Below are 25267 nucleotides of genomic sequence, written 5' to 3'. Positions count from 1 at the left end.
TCTAACTGTCCACACTTTGACTGATTAAGAAGAGAATATGGTGTCTATCAATCTCATTTTTTATAATGACCCTTAGAAGTGGAATTTCCAGGTTAAATATATATAAGATGAATTTGAGGGACACAGATATTTCACCTGAAGCCTCAGCATAGAGTTAGAGCCTGGTCGAGGATGACTGAGTCTGCTCAGATCTCTGTGGAGATCTGAAGTCAGAGAGATGGTCCAGGCAGAGGTGCAGGACACAATGGCACCTAGCAGGAACCATGGCTAAAAAGGGCCCAGTCCAGGCTGCCTCCTCCATCAGTGAGTTCTAAGGAAAGCGTCATACACTCCACATTGGACAGGAGAGAGCTGGAATGGTTCCAGAGCTCCTCCCTACATGCCTGAGGCCCCTTATCTCACTCAGGGGAGCTCTGTATGAGAAGGTCAGTCTGTTACAGAGCTCAATTTGACTGAATGTTTTGCACCCAGGTGCAGATCTGAACTGCCACATGTGGACTCTCCATAGCTATGGAACAGGACAGGTGTTTACAGGGTGCAGGCCAGGAGATGGAGGCACTGCATGCATGTCAGGGTACAAAGTCTTAAATAAGAGACCAGGTCCTCACCAGCCCCAGTTTCCTCCAGCAGTAACCAAAACCTGCAAGAGTGTGCATTAAAAACTGTGTAACTGAAAGGAGTTACTCATAAAATTATATATTATGGAGATAGTTTGAAGATACAAAAGTAAATGGTAGCATCCATAAATAAAATGAGACGTGACCATTAAAGGATATGTGGTGTCCATTGATGTCCCCAAAGCACACACTTCAGAAGGAAACAGTCTGATGAACAGAGCAGTAAGGAGCACAGGCAATGTGTAAAAATCACAGCTGCTTAATAACAACAATAAAACTAGGATACAATACGTGCACTGGTGAATTTTATCCAGTATGTGATAAAGAATGAATACTGATTGTTTTTCAATTCTTCCATCAAGTTGAAGAAAAAACCACCACCAACATCTTTTAAGTGACAAGTCATCCTGAGAATGAAGCCAGACAATAATGTGTTAAAAATAAAATAAATGAAAACACTCTGTTGGCTTATATTCCTAATGGACATACACAAAAGTATTAGGCTAAATGTTTGCCACATTAACTCACCAGCATGTTCAAAATTAACCAACACAATCAACACTGGGCTCAATCTCAGTGGTGCAAGAATATTCCCTCTTGCACAAACTATTAGGTGTCGCTTACCACATTCACAGCATAACGCACAGCTAACCCCTGAAGAGATTTGGAAAAACAGCTTTGAGAAGCTCAAAAGGTCACCATTTTTTCATGATAAAAATAATTCATAAACTATAAGTAGGAGGAATGGACCTCAGCACAGCATGACAAGCTCCATCCTTGCCATGGTGCTCAGGGCCTGACAAGCTGCAAGCTTAGCTTCTAGGGTCAGGAAGGAGACAAGGCTTGCAAATCTTTTCAACATACAGTACTGGAAGTCCTGGCCATAGAATTTAATCTGGAAAGAGAAAGCAAAGCCTTCCAAATCAGAAAGGAAGAATTAATTGTTGTTGCAGTTCTCCTGAGGGTGCAGCATTGTATATAAGAAATTTAAACTCCTTTGACAACCTTATAGAACAAATTCACAAATCACATAAATTGCAGGATACATGAGCAACATGCCCTAATCATTTCATTACTACATACGACAAACAAATTGTAGCCTCAAATACAAAGAAAACAATTCATTTCACAAATAATCAAAAATAACTAATGATTAGGGAAATTGAAGCAAACTCACATCTCTTGGAATGCAGTAAGTAGAAGAGCACTAACAGAAGAAAAGCCATACTGTGATGAGGGATGGGAAGAATTCATGTTATAATGTACATGCGACCCAGAGCAACCAGGTGTTTCAGTGCTATTCCTGGCACTGAAAAGTATCAGTGCCAATTTCCTAGAAACATAAAAAAATATGAAAAATCACAAGGGAGTACAAAGAGTCATCCTATAGCCATAGAAAGAAAAGTAGAGGAATCAAAATACTAGTTTCCAGGTACTATAAAGTAACAGTGGTCAAAAGAGTTTTACACTGGAAGAAAAGGACCACAGACTAAAAGAGCTTGGCCAGGTGTACACCAAGTGACAAAATCACTAGGAATTTTATTTATTTCTTCTTTCCTTTCTTTTCCTTTCCCCGGCCCCAGGGTGGACATGCTGCGCTCTGGGGGCTGGAGGGGTCTCTCCCCGCATTCCCAAAATAAAGGTTACTTATATTTTATACTTCTTATCTGTGCAGCCACCACCGCCGGCCACTCCTCCACTCCTTCCCTCTCTTCCCCTTCTCAGACCTAACATCTACTAACAGTGTTAATGGCATTTTCAGTCCTACTCACTGTGAAAGAACCTGCAGGCTAGGAAGGTGGTGAACAGCTTAACTAGATGACTCCTTCTACAAAGTGTCTGAAGACCAAAGCCAAACATTTTATTGCATGAATACACAACATTGCTACCCATTGCCAACTCAGGATAATATACACCTGTAATCCCAGCACTCTGGGAGAGGGAGGAAAGATGAGGAAAGGTTTAAGCCTAGCCTGGGACATTTAGAATATTAGTGAGACAATGTCTTAAAATTTGTACCAAACCAAAGCTTTTACAAATGTATGAAAATATTGATCTTTAAGAAATCTCAGAAGTCACTGAACAAGGTACATTAATCACTATTAATCTATACTTATTTTATCTTTTTATAGACTTAAAAAGTGTATCTTTATATGATTCTTATTATGATTTCAAAATAAAACTAGTAATCCCTTGCTCAAATTCTGGTACTAAATATAAATTTAGGACAGGAAAAAAAAAAAAACCAGAATGATCAAAATCTCTTCATACTGAACTACCCAAATCCTAAGAGGATATATTCAGCAGCATATCTGCAGTCATCTAAGTAAAAAGCCTTAAAAAATTGAAAGAGTACAAACACCAGGAAGCACATCAATGTCTCCATGATGGTAAACTTATGCTAGGTGTGCTGACTAAAGTACACATGCAAGAGAACCTCACAAAGATTTCTCACTAGAAAGTCTATTTTTGACTTTTCATTTTTATCATTTTTTTGCTCTCTTTCTTCTTTCCTTTTTTCTTCAGACAGGGTTTTGCTATGCAGTTCAGTCTGGCCTTGATCTTCCCTTGTGGCCCAGGATGACCTAAAACTCACCACAAACTTTCTGCCTCAGAGGCCTGGAATGACAGGTGTGCACCAACATCCCTGACTGTGTTTTCCTCTTTAAATTTTCTCCAAAACAAAACTCTTCAAAGTTTTTGATATTTTCAACGTTAATCAGATTGGTTATACAAAACCAAATCAGAAAGTACTGAAAACACCCTGAAGGACTTTCAAAATCCTCACCAGCATATAACATAATATAACATAACAGAGCATAATATAGTATAGCATAATAACACAAAACAAAATAAAAAAGGAACCACATAACTCTGCTTTAAACATCTGCTTCCAAAGATACAGCAAGAATTTCTAAGTTATCCATACACACAGCAATATGACACACTTTCTTTGAAATAAATGTTGGTATCCACTCAAATGCTTGTGTGAGAATGAGTGTGGCAGCTTCCTTTTGAAGTCTGACTCAAAAACATAAATAAATGGCCATCACAAGATGGGTGACACGTGCATGTGCTTGGTTCAGCCACATAATAGTGGGTGGTGGCAGCACAGAGAGAGCCCAGCATGGAAACACTGCTTCAAGGAGACCAACCAAAGAGTATTACAAATGAAAAGGCTCAGCACCATCACCTCTAGGAAAGGGAAACTACCCATCAGGGACACAAAGCCCATGGTCTGATTGGGATGGGAGGAAAGGAAGTGAAAGCAGCAGCTAGGAGACAATTTCTCCAGGAGTGATGCACATGTGTCCTTCATCAGTACGGGGTGATGATGTCACCTCCCCTTGTACTCACCACCTGCTGTCCCCCCTCCCTGGAGGTCAGAGTTTGGAGCACCACAGTGTATAGCTAAGTTGAACATCTAAGGATGAATAAATAATCATTCCTAAGCACGTGAGAGTAAAACTGGCTATGAATCCTTCTCCCCTGGATATATGGGGTTTATAACATGAGACCTTCACATTATTTGGTAAAATTATTATGGGTATTCTGCTTCCTAATGGAAGTGAAATGAAACTAACATGAGCCCAGGAAAGGAAGTCATCCTAACATTTGACAAATCTTTAACAGAAGACAATGTGTCTTTCATCCTCTGAGACAATGGATCCTTTGGATGGACATTTGTGTTTGGCACCCAGCCTGGCACATCTGAAGCATCTACATGTTTGCTGCATTAAAATTTTCAAAGTGCAGGAAAATCTAAATGTATACACAGTTTTCTAGCATTTTAACTTGTTGTTTCTAAGGAGGACATAGATTTGTTCCACAACAAAAAGAAAGGTGATATCACAGAGTAAGGCCAAACTTTGGACCCCAGTGCATGACCTCACTTCCTTGGCGATAGGTCCAAACAGAACTCTGAAGGCTCAGGTCACCAGGCACCTTGGTCTGGTGACAGTTGGTCTTTACAGACAGTTGGCTCAAGACAGTGAACAGGGAGCAGGTTATGCTGCTTTCCCAGGACATCAGACCCCAGCCTCAGGATCCCGCATAGGTAGACCATGTGGGAATGGCTGAAAAAATGGTTCACTCATCCCAGAGCCTTCAGGATGATTGTGGGCAAATGCCAAATGACAAGGGCATTAAAGGACAGGGCTCACTGTCCCCAGCCTTCTGGCACCCAGAGGCAGGAGAGAGACCAGGACAGGTGTCACTAGACTCAGCCACAAGCCACTCAGACTCACTGAGTCCAGCAGAGTAACATTAAGGCCTGACTACCACTGTGAATCCCCCTGCACAATTCCTGCCCTAAGTCAAGTGTGACTGGGTCTGACATGCCCTGAGGGCTGATCCTGGGAGGATGCAAGCCTGGGCCACTGTCAGGTTCCCCCCCAAGACAGGGCTGGCAGAGCAGAAGGGCAACACCCGTGTTTAATCCACAGTCTCCACATTCATCTTTAGTCTTCCTGGGTAGAAATATGGGACAGAACTGTCTTTCAGAAATATAATATTATCTGTGTTCACAAAGAAAAACCAGTGTTGTCTCAGAGCCTCAGAGCCTTGGCTTCCTGCCAGAAGCTGTGCTCTGCCTCAGCAGAGTGGCATATAGGACACCATTCTAGAGGCAGTCACAAAGCTATGTGTTCCATGGCCTTGCAGCAGACTCTGGGACCCACAACAGGTGCTGGCTCAGGCACAAAGTGTGTGTACAGAAAGGACTTATAGAGACTCTCAGATGACAGAGAGTATCTTCAGGTTAGTCCTACACTGTACTTAACTGTCAGCATTTGCGTGAAACTCTAACCAGGGTTATTGACCCTGTGATTATCCATGGAAATTTTAAAAATCTTTTCTAAGGAAAGTAGAAAAAGAAACAGTTATGTATAGCTATGTTTCACTGCAGTACACTGACAGCTCTTAACCAAGCAGGCAATGTCATGAGGCTGGTGATATGCACATCACCACCTCAATAAGGCCAAAGTTTCTACAAATGCTGGAGGTAAAATATGGAAATTCTTTAACAACAAAAAAAAAACAGTTGAAACAAAATATCCTGAATATGCACTTAATATGCCAAATGTAAACTAGGCCTGGTGGCTCTTGTGTGCAGCCCAGCACTTGAGACAAAAAGGAAGGAGAATTATTTGAGACCACTCTGGGTTATAATGAGACCTCAAAACCAGCCTGAACTTCATAGCAACATGCATCCTCAAAATGATAAATACATCAAATCTAATGAACGTAATAGTGTACTAGTGATGGCCTTGTGACATTAGCATGACTATCATATTTAAACTGACTTGTAGTCTACTGGAAAACCGAAGTCCCAGCCGACTTCACAATAAAATATCACATCATTTATCAAATGGAGTACACTAGTGAGTATTTGTTGTTCATCATTGGTATTTGGTGGTGATGGAGCAGTGCTTGTTGCTGCTCTCCACAGAAAAATGACTATTGCTGCAGTTACAGGACTCTGCATGAATCACTGCAATATGTCCTTAATTCTTTGGGGAAGAGTCCCACTAAAGGAAGCACTGCACTAATGAGAATTACTAATTTTAGTCTTTTGAATACTTTAAAAACTGAATTCAGTGGTAGTTGAACTACTTAGCTACATTTCCACCAACAAGATTAAATAATTCCTTTTCTCCTGTAGTCTGCTGAATGTTCTTTAGGTCTTATGGTGATTAGTTCTCTCTGCAATGAAATGATGTCCCTGTTTGCATTTCTCTATTGTGCAAAAATGCTCAATAGTTCTTCAAGAATTTCTTGGCAATTTGTACATATTCTGAAAAATGTGCATTCCTTTCACGTTCCTATTGATTTTACATGTTAGCTGTCAGGGAGTAATAGGCAAAATTTCTCTTATTCTGTAGTTTATTTCTTCATCCTTTTGGTTTGACTTTTTTGTGGCTTCTATGTTTATGCAGGAGGATTAAAATCTTACAAAGTCCTTTTTGCTTGTTTTGTCACCTTATCTTATTTTCTACACAAAACAGCAACAATAGTATTAAATAATGTTTTTTAATACCTCTACATTCAGAACATGGAATGTCTGCCTCTTTCATGTTTCACTATGTTTCACCTCAATAGAGGCATATTTGAGACTGCTGCACAAATTACCAAAAAAAGTAAACTTCCTGAGTAAAGAAAAATCACAATTTGCAGTAGTCATTCTTTTACCCTACCGTACATTTATATTCTTGACCTCAAAGTACTTGTGTCCTTAAACTTCAAATGCAGGCATAAAAAGAACTGTTTCACACCCTGCTAAAACATCTAGCAATTGCCTCCCAAAGTCAGCTTCAAAGCCATGATCATCCCATCTCGTTCTCTCCTGATGCTTGAACTAAAGAAATCATCTTTAGCCTAATCTTTATAGGTAACTCCTTACCAATGCAATTATTTAAATACAAAATGATCAAAAATTGCATACTTTTGTTAGTTTTTATAAAATAACAAGGAATATAAGAGTGACAATTCTACTGTATTTAATACAAGAATGAATGGGTTAAATTGACAACTGCCCAAATGATGCGCAGGATGGTCACTGCAAAAACAAATGTGTTTCACAAGTGATCCTCAGGAATAACTGCTACATGGCCAACCGATAAAAGGACAACTACTGATGTGCAATTGAGCATATTAAAAAATGTTGATGCTGGGGAAGAAAGAGAGGAGATCTAAAGCATTAAACAACATCTGCAGAACTTGAAGATATATTTTGAGACAAGGTCACTCTAATTGTGTAGGTTAGACTCAACTTCCTCTTCCACTAATTTAAACCCGCTGAGATGCTAGGATTACAAGCATGCATCAACAGGACCAGCAAGATTAACTTTCATGGTAAAATGAGAAAGTGCATGTACTCAGGATATATGTCTTATAGATTCAATATTCTATTATTAGCTATAACACAAACTCCAAATATTCCCATTGATGGTAAGCAGAAATATGCTGCAGGGGATCTGGCCACATGCTGTAGTGCATAGAGGCTGATAATGTACTTCACAGTGTCTTTTACTTTGTGAAGTATATCAGGTTCTTCAGGTACAAAATAGATATAGTTTAGTGGTGATTATATAAGAGGTGAGTAATTTATTTTCCCAAGGATAATTGAGACTTGGTCAAGCTATCTTCACTGGATTAGGGGTATTTAATGCAATGTTCACTTGTGTTTTCACAACCCCACAGTTTTTAACAACATAATTCCGAAGCAGATTTTGTATTCAACAACATGGCATTAAACACTTTACAAATTACATGAATGTTAAAATGGAAGTGAAAACCACAGGCCACAGGAAACCAACTGGGACTCATGGCCCAGTGTATTTGTTTAAAGATAATCAGTAAACACGAAAAATATCATGCACTGGTCCTTATAAATAAAGTGATATGCCATTGTATAAATTCACAATTCAGTAAAACAGAATACAATCTGAATCTTAATTGAGCAAATTTACTTTTTACCATGTTGACAGCTCAAAATTTAGGTTTCCGTTCATGCCATTACTTCAGTATTTTAGGAAAAAAGAGTAATAATTACAAAATATATAATGCAGTCACAGCATCAAGAACTAAAATAAAGGCATTTACATGATACATCCAATAACATTTTCCCCCAAAACAACTCCATATTTAAGAAAAATTGATGTCAAACTATGGTTACTCATAAATCATGCCAAATTTTATAATTTCTGGAGATATTGATATATATATTGTGATGTGACATTGGAGACAAGTTATGATCCCATCAGTATGGCACAATCAGAATTCATAGTAGTATGGTTTACATTTGGTACATGTGGGGAAACCTTACTAGCAAATAAAAATATAATATAAACATAACAATTAAAATTCTGATGGTTAGAAAAACAAAGATTTAGTTAAATGACAAATACTGGCTCCACTGAGAAACAAAATCAGGCAACATAATTTACATAGTATGATATCCAGTGATGTTAGGAAATCAGCAGATGTCTTGTCACAACTTGGAAAACAGAACATTCATTAATGTACAAGTTATGTGAAAAGAACACAACTTTGTCAAAAACACATACTCCAAGCCTCTACAAATGTATATCTTAATGCCAAATATTGCCTTAACTTCAGAAAAATCATTTATGAAACAGAAAAAGCATGTGCATCAAAAGATTAAAACAATGCCATGTTAAAATTACAATTCCCAAAAAAATAAGAGACTAGACTAATATCACTCTGAACATTGAATAATAGTATTGCTCAATTTTATATAATAATGCTACAGAATTAGCATTGGGTTTCTTAGTGTCACTTCTTCAGGGTATCTGTTCATTACATTATGCATTATATTATTTGTTCAAATAAATATGTTAGAAATTCTTCTGATGTGTGAATTTCTATGTGTATATCTATCCTTTCTGTGTTATGTGGGAAAACAGATCAAAATAAGACAACAAAACAAAATCCTAGAAAATCATGATATGAAAGCGACATATAAGACCACAATATTAGGTGATATACAGTACTTACTATGCTTTCTCTTGTTATTTTCAAAAGAATTGTCCACATCATCAGGGACTATATAATTAAGCATAACATTATATAGCTATTTTTATAAAAACACAACTGTGAAGACGTTGTAGGATGTGAAAGCAGTTAATAATCAAACCTGATGTAAACCCGTAGTTTCCTGCCAGGACCAGCTAGTCAGGCCAAGGTATGGAATATCATCCTAGTCTTGAGGTACTCCCTTCCTCACCTGGGGACCAGCCCGTGGTTGCCCACTGGGACCAGTGATTTGGGACCAGCGAGTCAGAACCAGGGAGCCGGGCAAAGGCAAAGAATCCTTTCCCAGTCTGGGGTAACTCTCTTCCTCACCTGGGAACCAGCCCACGGATTCCTGCTGTGACCAGCCAGTGGAGCCAAGGAACAGATTCCAATTCCAGTCTGGGGGAACTCCCTACCTCGCCAGCAAGTTTGGTCAATTCATGGAATCCCGGCCCAGTCTGGATGAACTCACTCCCGCACTTGGAACAACACTTGAAGCATGAAAATACAGCAAAATGACAAAATGAAAGACCAAAATGCAATTTCAAACATTCATTCCATCCCAAAAAAGCCTAGGAACCATGTGCATAGAAGAAAACATATTCCACATAACTGAAATACCTGAAATAATAGTAACTGAAATAAAGAAGCAACTTTGGGAAGCATTAAAGAAATTCAAACTAGAAGTAATCTCGTAAGTAAAAAAAAGAATGTTAAAAGAAATGAAGGAGATTCTGAACATATCTAAAGAAGACACAGTTAAAAAATTGGAAGAACTAAACAAAAAGACAGAATCCCTGGACGAACTCTATAAGAAACAAACAGAATACATAAAGCAGATGCAAAGTGATATACAGGAAATCAAAAACTTCATTGAAAGTTGTAAAAACTGCCTCAATGAACGTGAAGATAGAATCTCAGACCTCGAAGACAAGATTGCAGCCAGGGAACAGGAAAGGAAAGATCTTTTAAAAATAATAAGAAATCAGGAAATAACTATTCAACACCTGCAAGATGACACAAAGCAGAAAAACATAAGGTTGATAGGGATATCAACCAAAAGAAGGGGACAACATAAAGGATGTCAAGAGGATATTTTTAGAAGTAATAGCTGAAAATTTCCCAAACACGAGATTAGAAACTGATATCAAGATCAATGAAGCATATATAAATCCAAATAGCCATAACCAAAATAAATCTACACCCAGACATATAATAATGACCATCCCAGAAATTGAGCAAATGAATAGAATATTAAAAGCTGTCAGAGAGAAGAGACAGATCACCTATAAAGGAAAACGTATCAGAATCACAGCAGACTTCTCAGCACAAGCAATAAAGTCAAGAGGAGCATGCAGTGAAGTATTTCAGATCTTAAAGGAAAATGATTTCCAACCTAGACTGATGTACTCTGCAAAACTGTCCTTCAAAATCAATGGAGAAATAAGATACTTCTATGACAAAGAAAAGCTGAAAAACTTCATGATCACCAAGCCAACCCTGCAAAGAATACTGAAAGACAGCCTAGATACAATTAGGAAAAAACCTCTAATCAAAATAGACAGTTAAAAAGAGCAGAAAGATAAAGATGCAACAGCAGAAAGATAACATGTCAACAATAAACCAATATATAACAGTTCTAACCATTAACGTAAATGGTCTCAATGGACCAATAAAAGAAACTGACTGGCAGAATGGATTAAGAAACAAAATCCAACCATATGCTGTCTACAAGAAACCCATCTAAACCCAAAAGGATACTCACAGACTGAAAGTCAAAGGATGGAAAACAATATTTCATGCAACAGGAACCAAAAAAAAAAAAAAAAAAAAAAAAAAACAAAAACAAAGAACAACAACAACATCAAAAAAAAAAAAAAACGGAGGTAGCTATTCTGTTTGCAGACAATGTGAACTTCAAGCCAATAATGAACAGAAGGAATAAAGAAGGTCACTAAATACTGGTTAGGGGAAACCTCCAAGAGGAAGAGAAAACTATCATAAATTTATATGCACCAAATTCCAGAGCACCCAATTATATAAAACAAGGACTAACAAAAATGAAAGATCAAATTAGCAGTAACACAATTATAACAGGAGATCTTAACACACCACTGACACCAAGGGACAATCAACCAGACAGAAAATGAGCAAAGAAGTAAAAGAACTGAATTGCACCTGTGAATAAATGGACTTAATAGACATATACAGAGTATTCCATCCAACAACAATAAAATAGACATTCTTCTCAGTATTACATAGGTCATTCTCTAAAATAGACCATATATTAATTTACAGAGCATATTTAAATAAATGCAAAAGGGTTGAAATTATTCCCTTGCATGCTACCAGACCATACCACTATGAAATTAGAAATGAATGATAAAAGATACTGCAAAAATCCCACAAACACATGGAAACTGAATGACACTCTTGAGCAATCAGTGAGTCACAGAGGAAATTAAAGAAGAAATTAAACAAAACCTACAAACAAATGAAAACACAAATACAACGTACCAGAATCTGTATGATGCAATGAAAGCTGTCCTCTGAGGAAAATTTGTTGCACGAGTTCCCACATTAGGAAAACCGAATGAAAACAAATAAATAACCTGATGTTATACCTCAAACATCTAGAAAAAGAAGAGCAAGTCAAGCCCAAAGCGAAAAGAAGAGAATAAATTACAAAAATCAGAGCAGAAATCAATGCAATAGAGACTAAAAAAAAATCCAAAAAATCAATGAATCAAAGACCTGGTTCTTTGAAAGAAAAAATAAAATCGAAAAGCCCCTAGCAAACCTTATTTTAAAAATGGAAGAAAAATTTCCAATCCATGCAATAAGGAATAAAAGAGGTGAAATTACTACAGACCCTATTGAAATACAGAAGATCATCAACACCTATTTCGAAAACCTCTACTCTCAAAGGTTTTATAACATAGAGGAAATAGACGGATTCCTAAAGCATATGAAGTACCAAAGCTAGGTCATGAAGATGTAAAACTACTGAATAACCCAAATTCTATTAATGAAATTGAAAACATAATAAAATCATTACCTACAAAGAAGAGCCCAGGCCCAGACGGATTCATTGAAGAATTCTACAAGAAATATAAAGAAGACCTAATGCCAACACTCCACAAACACTTCAATGAAATGGAAAGGGAAGCAATCCTTTATAAATTGTTCCTAGAAGCAAATATTACTCTAGTACAAAAACCGGAGGAGGACCCAACTGAAAAAGAGAACTATAGACCAATTTCCGTAATGAACAAGGATGCAAAAATCCTCAATAAAATATTGGCAAATAGGATGCAGCAAATCAACAAGATCATATATCATGACAAAGGGGGATTCATCCCAGGCATGCAGAGATTGTTTAATATATGTAAATCAATAAATGTAATATACCATATCAATAGAGCCAAAAGTTATAATCACATGATCATTACTATAGATGCAGAAAAAGCTTTTGATAAGGTCCAACATTCATTTATGATAAGAACCTTGCAGAAAATTGGAATAGATGGTCCTTACCTCAATATAATTAAGGCCGGCAATGACAAAACAACAGCCAGTACCATACTAAATGGTCAAAAATTGAAGGCCTATACTTTAAAATCAGGCACAAGACAAGGAAGTCCCTTATCACAGCTCCTATTTAATATAGTACTGGAAATACTGGGCAGAGAAATTAGACAAGAGAGAGAAATAAAAGGTGTAAAGATAGGAAAAGAAGAAGTTAAATTATTATTATTTGCAGATGACATGATACTTTATATAGAAGATCTCCGAAGCTCCATTGAAGGACTCCTAGATATAATAAATTCAGTAATGTAGCTGGATACAGAATCAATACTCAAAAATCAATAGCATTCCTATACACTAACAACAAACTCACAGAGACAGAAATAAGAGAGGCCACACCCTTCACACTAGCAACCAAAAAATGAAATATTTAGGAATTACTCACACAAAAGTGAAAGACCTATACAGGGAATATTATAAAACACTGAAAAATGAAATTGAAGATGATCTCAGAAAATGGAAAGACATCCCTTTCTCATGGATAGGAAGAATAAATATTGTGAAAATGGCCATTCTCCCAAAACTTTTATACAGATGCAATGCAATCCTGATAAAAATACCATCAACATACCTCATAGAACTTGAGAAATCACAACTAAAATTCATCTGGAATGAGAAGAAACCTAGAATAGCAAGGACAGTTAGAAGCAGCAAAAGTAAGGCAGGAGGTACCACAATTCCTGACTTGAAGTTATACTACAAGGCAACTGTAGTACAATCAACATGGTACTGGAATTGAAACAGAGCCAAAGATCAGTGGAATAGATGAGAAGATACAACCACCACTACAAACTAACCCTTATCTTTGATAAATGGGCAAAACATGCTCACTGGAAGAATGACATTCCCTTTAATAAATGGTGGTGAAAAACTGGTTCTCCATATGCCTAAAACTAAACATAGACCCATGCCTATCTCCATGTACTAAAATAAAATCTAAATGGATCAAAGATCTAAATATTAAAACAGAAGCACTAAATCTATTGGAAGACAAACTGGGTAAAAACCTTGAAGACATAGGAGTAGGTAAAGAATTGATGAACAGGACTCAAACCACATGGGAAATGTTTCCCAGAATCAATAATTGGGATCACCTCTTATTAAAAAGTTTCTGCACATCAAAAGAAATCTCCAGTATAGTGAAAAGAAAACCCACAAACTGGGAAAATGTCTTAGTGAACCGCCCCTCAGACAGAGGACTTCTGTCTAAAACATATAAAACAAGGAATCAGGAATCAACAATTCAACAACTGCAAGGCGATGCAAAGAAGAATAACATAAGAATGATAGGGATTAATGAAAAAGGAGACAACATAAAGGATATCAAGAGGATATTTAGAGAAGTAATAGCTGAAAATTTCCCAAGCATGAGATCAGAAACTGATATCAGGATCAGTGAAGCATATAGAACTCCAAATAGTCATAACCAAAATAAAACCCAGACATATAATAATCACCATCCCAGAAATCCAACACAAGAATAGATTATTAAAAGCTGTCAGAGAGAAAAGACAGATCACTTATAAAGGAAAACCTATCAGAATCACAGCAGACTTCTCATCACAAACAATAAAGTCAAGAAGAGCATGGAGTGAAGTATTCCAGATCCTAAAGCAAAATGATTTCCAACCTAGACTGATATATCCTGCAAAACTATCATTTAAAATAGATGGTGAAATACGATACTTCCATGACAAAGAACAGCTGAAGAACTTCATGAACACCAAACCAACCCTGCAAAAAATATTGAAAGACAGTTTAGATACACAAAGGAAAAAACCACTAAGCAAAGCAAATAATTAAACAGAACCGAAAGATAAAGATGCAACAGCAGAGAGATAACATTCCTACAATTAACCAGCATTTAACAGTAATAACCATTAATGTAAATGGTCTCAATGCACCAATCAAAAGAAACAGACTAGCAGAATGGATCAAGAAACAAAATCCAACCATATGCTGTTTACAGGAAACCCATCTAACCCAGAAAGATACTCACAGACTGAAAGTCAAAGGATGGAAAACAATTCTTCATGCAGCAGGAATCCAAAAAAAGGCAGGAGTAGCCATTCTGTTTGCAGACAATGTGAACTTTAAACCAACAATGACCATAAAGGACAAAGAAGGTCACTACATACTCGTAAGGGGAAAACTCCAAGAGGAAGAGATAACTATCTTAAATATATACGCACCAAACTCCAGAGCACCCAGTTATATAAAACAATTATTAACAGAAATGAAAACTCAAATTATCAGTAACACAATTGTAACAGGAGACCTTAATACACCACTGACACCAAGGGACAGATCAACCAGACAGGAAATGAGCAAAGAAATAACAGAACTGAATCACACCTGTGAACAAATGGGTTTGATAGACATATACAGAATGTTCCACCCAACAACATCAGAATACACATTCTTCTCAGCAGTACATGGATCATTTTCTAAAATAGACCATATATTAGCTCACAGAACATATTTAAGCAAATGCAAAAGAGTTGAAATCATCCCTTGCATATTATCGGATCATAGCGCTCTGAAATTAGAAATTAATGACAAAGGATACTGCAAAAATTCCGCAAACACATGGAAACTAAATAACACACTCTTGAGTAATCAGTGGGTCACAGAAGAAATTAAAGAAGAAATTAAACAATACCTAAAAGAAAATGAAAATGCAGATACAACTTACCGGAATCTGTGGGATGCAATGAAAGCCGTTCTGAGAGGAAAATTTATTGCACTGAGTTCCCACATCAGGAAAACAGAACGAATACAAATAAATAACTTGATGCTACACCTCAAACAGCTAGAAAAAGAAGAGCAAGTCAAGCCCAAAGCCAAAAGAAGAGAGGAAATTATAAAAATCAGAGCAGAAATCAATGCAATAGAGACTAAGAAAACAATCCAAAGAATCAACGAATCAAAGAGTTGGTTCTTTGAAAGAATAAATAAAATCGATAAGCCCCTAGCCAACCTTATTTAAAAAAGGAAAGAAAAAGCTCAAATTCATGCAATAAGAAATGAAAAAGGAGAAATCACTACAGACCCAATAGAAATACAGAGGATCATCAACACCTATTTCGAAAACCTCTACTCTCAAAAGTTTGATAACACAGAAGAAATAGACAGATTCTTAGAAGCATATGAAGTACCAAAGCTAGATCAAGAGGATATAAAACTGTTGAATAACCCAATCTCTGCTAATGAAATTGAGAATGTAATTGGGTCCTTGCCCACCAAGAAGAGCCCAGGCCCAGATGGATTCACTGCAGAATTCTACAAGAAATATAAAGAAGACCTAATGCCGACACTCCTCAAACTATTCAATGAAATTGAAAGGGAAGCAATCCTTCCTAAGTCATTCCTGGAAGCAAATATTACTCTAGTACCAAAACCTGAGAAAGACCCAACTATAAAAGAGAACTATAGACCGATCTCCCTAATGAACACAGATGCAAAAATCCTCAATAAAATATTGGCAAATAGGATCCAGCAAATCATCAAGAAGATTATACACCATGACCAGGTGGGATTCATCCCAGGAATGCAAGGATGGTTCAACATACGCAAATCAATAAATGTAATCCACCATATCAATAAAGCCAAAAATAAGAATCACATGATCATCTCTATAGATGCAGAAAAAGCCTTCGATAAGGTCCAACACTTATTCATGATAAGAACTTTACAGAAAATTGGAATAAATGGTCTTTACCTCAATATAATAAAGGTCATTTATGACAAACCAACAGCCAGCATCATACTAAATGGCCAAAAATTGAAAGCCTTTACTTTAAAATCGGGTACAAGACAAGGATGTCCTTTATCACCACTCCTATTTAATATAGTACTGGAAGTACTAGCCAGAGCAGTTAGGCAAGAAAGAGAAATAAAAGGGGTAAAGATAGGAAAAGAAGAAGTTAAATTATCACTGTTTGCAGATGACATGATACTCTACATAGAAGACCCCCTAAACTCCATTGAAATACTCTTAGATACAATAAATAAATTCAGTAATGTGGCTGGATACAAAATCAATACTCAGAAATCAATAGCATTCCTATACACGAACAACAAAATTACAGAGAGGGAAATAAGAAAAACTGGACTATTCACATTAGCAAGCAAAAAAATGAAATATTTAGGAATTACTCTTACGAAAGAAGTGAAAGACTTATACAGTGAAAATTATAATACACTGAAAAAGGAAATTGAAGATGATCTCAGAAAATGGAAAGACATCCCTTGCTCATGGATAGGAAGAACAAACATTGTGAAAATGGCCATTCTCCCAAAACTGTTATACAGATTCAATGCAATCCCAATAGAAATACCATCAACATACCTTATAAGTCTAGAGAAATCACTCCTAAATTTCATCTGGAACCAGAAGAGACCTAGAATCGCAAAGGCAATTCTAAGCAGCAAAGACAAAGCAGGAGGCATCACAATCCCTGACTTGAAGTTATACTACAAAGTAACAGTAGTAAAATCAACATGGTATTGGAATCAAAACAGAGCTGAAGATCAGTGGAATAGATTAGAAGATACAACCACAACTATGAACACACTCAACCACCTTATTTTTGATAAAGGAGCCAAGCAGGTTCACTGGAAGAACGACAGTCTCTTTAATAAATGGTGCTGGAAAAACTGGCTCTCCATTTGCCGAAAACTAAAGCTAGACCCATGTCTATCACCATGTACTAAATTAAAATTTAAATGGGTCAAAGATCTGAATATTAAAACAGAAACACTAAATCTATTGGAAGACAAAATAGGTAGAAACCTTGGAGACATAGGAGTAGGTAAAGAATTCATGAACAGGACTCAAACCGCATGGGAAATACTTCCCAGAATCAATAACTGGGACCACTTCTTATTAAAAAGTTTCTGCATGTCAAAAGAAATCTCCAGCATAGTGAAAAGAAAACCCACAAACTGGGAAAAGATTTTAGTGAACTCTCTCTCAGACAAGGGCCTCTTGTCTAAAACATACAAAGAATTAAAGAAACTCAGACCTCCGAAATTCAAAAATCCAATCCAAAAATGGGCATCTGAAATGAATATGCAATTCTCAGATGAAGAAATGCAAATGGCAAATAAATACATGAAAAAATGCTCATCATCATTGGTCATTAGAGAAATGTAAATTAAAACCACACTGAGATACCATCTCACTCCTGAAAGAATGGTCAGGATCAAGAAAACCGACAACAAATGCTGGAGAGGCTGTGTGGAAAAAGGAACTCTCCTGCACTGCTGGTGGGAGTGTAGACTGGTACAGCCTTTGTGGAGATCTGTCTGGAGATTTCTCAAAAAGTTGGGACTGGAAATCCCATTTATTCCAGCTATTCCACTTCTAGGCATATTCCCAGAAGAACTGAAAGCATCATACCACAGGGATATATGTGCACCTATGTTTATAGCAGCACAATTTGTAATCGCCAGATCTTGGAAACAACCCAAGTGCCCATCAACTGAGGAATGGATAAAAAAGTTGTGGTATTTCTATAAAATGGAGTATTATTCAGCTATAAAGAAGGATCACATTGAGATATTTATCAATAAATGGGCGCAGCTTGAGACCATACTCATTAGTGAAATAAATCAATCTCGCATGTGTGAATACCGAATAGTTTCCCTAATGTAAATAATGATTCAAATATATAAAAATATGTGGTGATCATGATTCCCCATTAGGTGGCCTTGAAGCCTTATAAAGTTTTCACTCATTAATTAGAAAGGCTTTATTCTGGGCTTCTTGATATGAAAATATTTGAAGCTAGAGTATATGAAGTTTTATCCAAATATTTCAAGGAAAAAGACACTATGGTAACTACTATTAAGTCAGGTTATAAGGTGGTGAAGTACTAGGTTGTTGAAACAGTCATGCTGTGACCTCTATTGTTATATTGTTATGTCCTGTTTTATCTCAATCTCCCCCTTATTGTTTCAAAAAAAATTATTTAGTCATTTCTTATGTTTGTCTTAATTAAAGAAAAAATTCAAAAAAATTAGGATATATAAATAGTAACTCTTTTCGATTTCCTATTAACTTGTTTTGAAGTCCTGTAGTACTCCCATGATCTTGTTTTGACTGATTAGACTCTGTTCCATTCTATATGATAGTATCAAGTTTGAAGACATAGGCAACTACTTTGAAGACAATAAGATTCACTAAGATACCCATTCTGGTTTGACTATTGTCTTCTTTGGAAGTCCTGTAATGTTTACAATGCCTAAGTTTTATTGGTCTTGTTCTCTACTGTTTTGTCCAACTTTATAATATCTAATAAGATAGACAATTCTTTTTAAGGAAACAAGGGACAACGTTGATAACCGTTGTTGATAAACTTGTACTCTGTTCTACACCATGTGCTATGTCTATCCTTGGTATTGACTGACAGCTTTGTTTTGCCATATTTGACTGTATTCTTCCCCCCCCCCAAAGAAAGTAATAAGCACTAAGGAGTAATAAAATCCAAGATGTGTAAATTTTGTTGTAAAAAAGAGAGGGAAAAAAAAAAAGAAAAAGAGCTCTAACGGATATAACAGCAAGTGTGTTTGGGGGTGTTAAATAGCTGACTTTATCAATGTTTTTGGAACATTGAACACAGCTGTTTGCAGTCTCCCTGTTTGACTGTCCACCTTGTGTTCTTTGATACTGTGATTTGAGGAACTATTTTCAAGAAAATAGTGTGTAATCTACTAGCAGGTAATTTCTTACTGTTATGGTTTTTTGTTTTGTTTTGTTTTGTTTTGTAGTTCTGTATTGCGTGTACCCTTACGCCGCTTTGGTTTGTTTTGTGTTTTTCTCTTTTTCCTCTTAAAAAAAAAAAGTTATGGTGTTTTTATACAATGGAGTACTACTCAGCTATAAAGAATGATCACATTGACATATAAATAAATGGATGCAGACTGATACCATACTCATAAGTGAAATAAATCAAACTCACATGTATAAATACAGAATATATTCCCTAGTATAAGAAATGATAATACATAGAAGTATGTGGTAATCATGATACCCAATCATATTGGTTTGAATTCATATAATATTTTCACTCATTAAGTGCAATGGTTTTACCCTGGGTTTTTCGATTCTAGTATCGGTGATAGTACGAATAGCAATTGTGAAGAAAATAACACATCATAAAAGCTAGTGCTGATTTAATATCATCTTCTTTAGAACTCCCATGAAGCTGTTGTACATGTTTCCACTGGTTTTAACATGTTGTATCTTAATATATTTTACTGTATGTGATAGTATAAATAAAATTTTTCACAGGCAAAGAAATAACATAGAAATTGTTGTTCATTTTCTGTTAACTGACTCTAAATACCCTGTAATAAGTTCATTCTCTTGAATGGCTTCACACTGTCTTGATATGATTGATTCTATAGTATACGAAGTTATACTCAAACAATGCAAGGAAAGAGACACTATGGTGACTACTATTATGTTAGATTACCTGGTGGTGAAACAAAATGATGCTTTAATTGTTCAGTTCTGACCTGTGTTGTTCTATTACAATGTCTCTTTTATCTCGATCTCCACCCTTTTTAAAAAAAATTACTGTATTTTTTCTTATTTTTTTTCAATTAAAGGAAAATTAAATTAAAAAGTAACGGGATATATTATAGTAACTTTTTTGTTTTCCTATTAACCTGATTTTAATCCCAGTATTGCTTTCCCCATCTTGTTCTGCCTGATTTTACTATATTCTATTTTGTTTGATATTATCAAGCTTGAGTGTATAGGCAACCACTTTGTAGGCAATAAGATTTACTATGATCCCCATTATGGTTTGACTATTATCCTCTTTTTAAATCCTGTAAGGTCTCCAGTGTAGATTTTATTGGTCTTATTCTGTACTGTTTTGATCAACTCTATTATACCTGATATTATAGAAACTCTTTAAAAATAGCAAGAGGCACAACCATAACCATTTTTGATCACCTGATATTCTATTTTTGCATCAAGTACTATGCCCATCCTTATGTTCTAACCAACTCTATTTTGTTAACTCATTGAGGTTTTATTCTCTTCAAAAAAAGTAATAAGAAATATGGGAGTAAAAAAAACCCAAAAGTGTAATTGTTATTGTGAAGAAGAGAGGAAAGGAACATGGTCTAAGAGATGTAAGTGTCTGTTTGAGTGTGTAGGAAGGAAAACCGTATTACTGAGCTTTGTTGGATCATTGAATGGAACTGTCTGCAATCTCCCTGTAGGAATGTTCACTTTATATGCTTTAATTTTATAATTTGGACAACTTTCTAAGAAGACAATACATAACCTACTAACTAGTGATTTCTTACTGTATTTTTTCCTTGAAATTCTGTATGATTTGTACCCTTTACTGCTTTGTTTTTTTATGTTTTTTTCCCTTCAAATAAAAAAATTAAACCTGGAATTTATATCTTTTATTTATTTTTTTGGTACTGGGGATCAAACTGATTACCTCACACTTGCCAGGCAGGGGCTTAAGCCACTGAGCTAAATCCCCAGCCTCCCAATATATATCTTTCACATCTTAGCATCTTCAGAGTAGTGGCCTCTACTCTTAGACTTGATACCAGCAAGCATACCAAATGTGAATAAAATCAGTCAAGGCCAAATAACATTCAAACAAACCAGCTTCCAATAAGATCAGTCATAGTACAACAATGTAAGTAATACAGGGTTTCAGTTTTAGTTAATAGGAAATTAAGGACAGTTAACATCATGGTATAACCTGCTATTTTTGGGTTACCTCTCTGTGCCCTCAAATCTAATATGAGGAGACAGACCAGAACAAAATATAATCAAACTAAACAGAGCAACAGAACTACTGTAGCTTTTAAATCCTGATACACTTTTAACAATGTCTTCTGCCTTCTTTTTTTAGGCAATTCCTCACCTTCCTCCTTCTCAGGATACTATTATTCACTGTTCAGAGTGATATTAGTTTAGTCTCTTATGTTCAGTTTCAGTATACATAAAAATAAAGACATCTACTATGAAGAGAATGAGACACATTATGGTAATCATTATCAACTTCCCCAAAATCAGTCTTGAAGATCAAAAAAGCCTGCATCATCCTGTAATTATTTGATTAGTTCTATAATGTTCAGTATATATTCAATGCTTGTGAAGATGGGCACAACTATTTGGAAGAAAACTAGGGACAGTAATATAGACAATGAACAGGTCAGTGGACTTGCTTTGAAACCCGTGTTTCTTTAGCTTGTTTCCTTATGAACTGTTCTATTTTGTTTTCTCATGTTTAATCTTACCATCTTTAAGATAAAAAACAAGTTTGTAGAACATATAAGCATATTAATAAGTTTTTGTTGGATCACTGAGGTAAACTGTTCACAGTGTCATTATTTGAATATTACTTTGTATTCTTTAATTATGTAACTTGAACAATTATTTCTAAGATGACAATATGTAACTAATCAACTAGTGATTTCTTATTGTTTATTTTTCAGAAATTCTGTATTATTTCTACACTTTTGGGTTGTTTTTCTTCAAATAAAAATAATTCAACAAAAATATGAAAATTAAGTTTTAAAGACAAAATATTAAGTACATAGAAACTATCCATACTTGAAAGTGAAAAGCCCATTTCAGTTTACCATGTTTAATTACAAGATGCCATTTTGAAGCACAAAGACACATTAAAAATCTAAAGAGGTATAAGTGATTAACTGAAAACCATACAAAATGTGTACTTGAGTAGAGCTCCACTTCAGATTTGTCATTTCTGGAATATTTGTGAAGAAAGATTTACATCAAACTTCTGTATTGATTATTTCTTTAGGTCTACTTGGAATTTTAAAGTAAACTTAGATATAAACTTTCTGAAGAGTGCTTCTTTTTATATGTATTTAACAACAAACATGGATTGCTGTATTTCTCACACTGTTAATACACATAGGATCCAGTGAGCTCTTTCAGATATGTAACAATGATCATGTGTGCTGAGAATATTCCCATAACACATAGGATTTATCTCTTGTGTGAGTTTCTTCATGTATTTCACTTACAATCTGGCTGCTGAAAGTGTCTCCACTTGCTTATGTAGCCAGTGGTTCATCCAAGTGTGAAGTATTTCATGTGTTTTGCAATGACTGTATGTGGTAAAAGCTTTGCCACATTGTTATATGCATAGGGTTTCTCCACCAGTGTGGAGTCATTGATGTATTTTACAAAATCCATGTGTGGTGAAAGCTTTCCCACATTCTTCACATAAACAGGGTTTCTCAACAGTGTAAATTTTTTCATGTATTGGACAATGAGCATTTCTGCTGAAACCTTTCCCACATTCCTTACATATATAAGTTTTTTGCCCAGTGTGAAGTTTTTCATGCATTATGCAATAGGTACTTGTGCTAAAAAATTCTCATGATGCTTATATACACTGGTTTTATCTTGAGTGTGAACTTTCATGTTGCTTACAATGTCCATGTTGGGTAAAAGCTTTCCCACATTGCTTACATATATAGGGTTTCTCACCAGTGTGAATTCTTTCATGTTCCTTACACTGTCCATGTGTGTTAAAACCTTTCCCACATTGGTTACACACATTGGGTTTCTCTCCAGTGTGAATTCTTTCATGTATTTTACAATTTGCCCAAGTGTTAAAAGCTTTCCCACATTGCTTACATACATATGGTTTCACTCCAGTGTGAGTTATTTCATGTGCCTTACAATGTACATGTTGGGTAAAAGCTTTCCCACATTGCTTACATACATAAAGTTTCTCTCCAGTGTGAATTCTTTCATGTTGCTTACAATGTCCATGTCGGGTAAAAGCTTTCCCACATTGCTTACATACATATGGTTTCTCTCCAGTGTGAATTCTTTCATGTTGCTTACAATGTCCATGTCGGGTAAAAGCTTTCCCACATTGCTTACATACATATGGTTTCTCTCCAGTGTGAATTCTTTCATGTTCCTTACAATGTCCATGTTGGGTAAAAGCTTTCCCACATTGCTTACATACATAGGGTTTCTCTCCAGTGTGAATTCTTTCATGTTTCTTAAAATATCCCCGTGTGTTAAAAGCTTTCCCACATTGCTTACATACATAGGGTTTCTCTCCAGTGTGAATTCTTTCATGTATTTTACAATTCGTCCGTTTGTTAAAAGCTTTCCCACATTGCTTACATACATAGGGTTTCTCTCCAGTGTGAATTCTTTCATGTATTTTACAATCTGTCCGTTTGTTAAAAGCTTTCCCACATTGCTCACACACATACGGTTTCTCTCCAGTGTGAATTGTTTTATGTTGTTTACGATGTCCAGATTTGGTGAAACCTTTTCCATATTGCTGACATAGATAGGGTTTCCCTCCACTGCAATATTTTTCATGGATCTGAACATTGTGGTGTGTTTCTGCTTCTTTCACATTCACATTACCTTCTGCAATACCAAGGAATACTTCTTTATACTGATTCCAAGATGTATGTCCATAGGATTTCCCTGGCTTGTCATTTCTGTTAAAAAAATATCACATATCAGATTGATAACCATATTACTAAGTTTTTATTGGAGATTTGAACAAAATAGTTTGCAGTCTCGCTGTTTGAATCCCCACTTCATGTGTTTCACTTTTGTATTTCATTAACTATTTCTATGAGCAGCATATGTAATCATTGTCTTTAGATTTCTTACTGTTTATTTTCACTTTGAAAGTGGTATCATTTCTACTTATTTTGTTTTTTTTTAGTCTTTCCTTACATTAAATAGAAAAAGAAACATTCACAGTGAAATGGGTCTTAGTTTAATGACTGCATTCATGTCAAGATCTGTGTTTAATGCCTGCTAAGAAATTCTGACCATGAAGTAACAGAATGGCCTTGTAAGACATGTTGAAAACAACAATTCCCAAAAGACTGGTACACATTTGGAAATCTTAAAATTTGGTATCTTTTGAAATGCAGAATCTTTAGCTTCACTTTGGGCATGGGTACGTATGTGTATCACAGACAGATCATTCTGATATGTTTCCCCATCACAATCTCCCTTCTGTCCTTAACCTGTAGTTCCCTTTTCAATATGGTCAGCCTTAATTTTCTCTATTAACTCTCTTTCATTTCATTCCACAATTTATATTTTGGTTTCTCATCTAAAAGAAACCCTGTGACCTTTTAGGTTTTATAGCTGAGCTATTTCACCGAATTGATGGGAGAAAGAACCACCTATTTCTTATGGCAAATGGCATTAAAAATTTATTTTTTGACATTATATAACACATTTTTCTCTTTTCCATGCTGGGAATGAACAACAGCTATTAGCATACAATCAATAGCATTTTAATTGTGTTTTAAGAGATTTTCGCTGATCATTAACTCTGAAGTTTGAACTTGAATTTTCCATTCTGCAAAATGTGATTCCTAGTGTGCTGGATTTACAAGAATGCACAATCACAGAGAGTCTATTAACATTTTGCTTCTCCACAAATCCAGTGATAGATAGCTAAGCGTCTTCAAGGCCTGATCTATTATAACTTGATCTGCTTTGTATATGA

At 35.8% G+C, this 25267-nt stretch overlaps 1 protein-coding gene across 1 annotated transcript; it reads right to left on the bottom strand.

Moving 5' to 3' along the window:
* Positions 1-1085: 1085 nt before the first annotated feature.
* On the bottom strand, positions 1086-24109 carry LOC134474629 (zinc finger protein 431-like; the record flags this gene model as incomplete). Its single annotated transcript, XM_063243140.1, has 2 exons — positions 1086-1093; positions 23299-24109. Coding segments are annotated over 2 exons (819 nt in total), but the record flags the coding sequence as incomplete, so codon positions are not given.
* Positions 24110-25267: the final 1158 nt, after the last annotated feature.

This window comes from Cavia porcellus, unplaced genomic scaffold, assembly GCF_034190915.1.
Source record: "Cavia porcellus strain 051 isolate PalLab524CR breed Dunkin Hartley unplaced genomic scaffold, mCavPor4.1 scaffold_34, whole genome shotgun sequence".
Taxonomy (NCBI): domain Eukaryota; kingdom Metazoa; phylum Chordata; class Mammalia; order Rodentia; family Caviidae; genus Cavia; species Cavia porcellus.
The sequence above is the reverse complement of the archived record's forward strand: the minus strand, read 5'-3'. Positions and strand labels throughout refer to the sequence as shown.